At 45.0% G+C, this 302-nt stretch overlaps 1 protein-coding gene across 1 annotated transcript in view; it reads left to right on the top strand.

Annotated features, from left to right (window-relative positions):
- Positions 1-289, top strand: part of LOC127751892 (gastrula zinc finger protein XlCGF57.1-like) — a 1,651-nt gene extending 1,362 nt beyond the window's left edge. The window contains exon 3 of the mRNA XM_052276140.1: positions 7-289. Coding sequence (XP_052132100.1) covers positions 7-207 — 201 coding nt within the window. The 3' untranslated portion in view covers positions 208-289. The remainder of the gene's footprint in view (positions 1-6) is intronic.
- Positions 290-302: the final 13 nt, after the last annotated feature.

Genomic DNA, 302 nt, shown 5'->3' with positions numbered 1-302 from the left:
CTCCGAACGCACACTGGAGAGAAGCCCTTTGAGTGTAGTGTATGCAACAAGAATTTTTCTCAACATAGCAATCTGAGCAGACATCTTCGAACGCACACTGGAGAGAAGCCCTTTGAGTGCACTGTGTGCAACAAGAAATTTTCAGAGAGTGGCAATCTGCGTGAACATCTCCGAACGCACACTACTGGGAAGGAGCCCGTTGACTGAGACTTAAATGTATGCTTCAAGACATTTTTGGCGCTCAGGAAGAGAGCCTTTAGTGTACTGCACAACAAGACCAACTATATAAAATGCCTTACTTT

This window comes from Frankliniella occidentalis, unplaced genomic scaffold, assembly GCF_000697945.3.
Source record: "Frankliniella occidentalis isolate FOCC.00 unplaced genomic scaffold, Focc_3.1 Scaffold1864, whole genome shotgun sequence".
NCBI classification, from domain to species: Eukaryota; Metazoa; Arthropoda; class Insecta; order Thysanoptera; family Thripidae; genus Frankliniella; species Frankliniella occidentalis.
The sequence above is the reverse complement of the archived record's forward strand: the minus strand, read 5'-3'. Positions and strand labels throughout refer to the sequence as shown.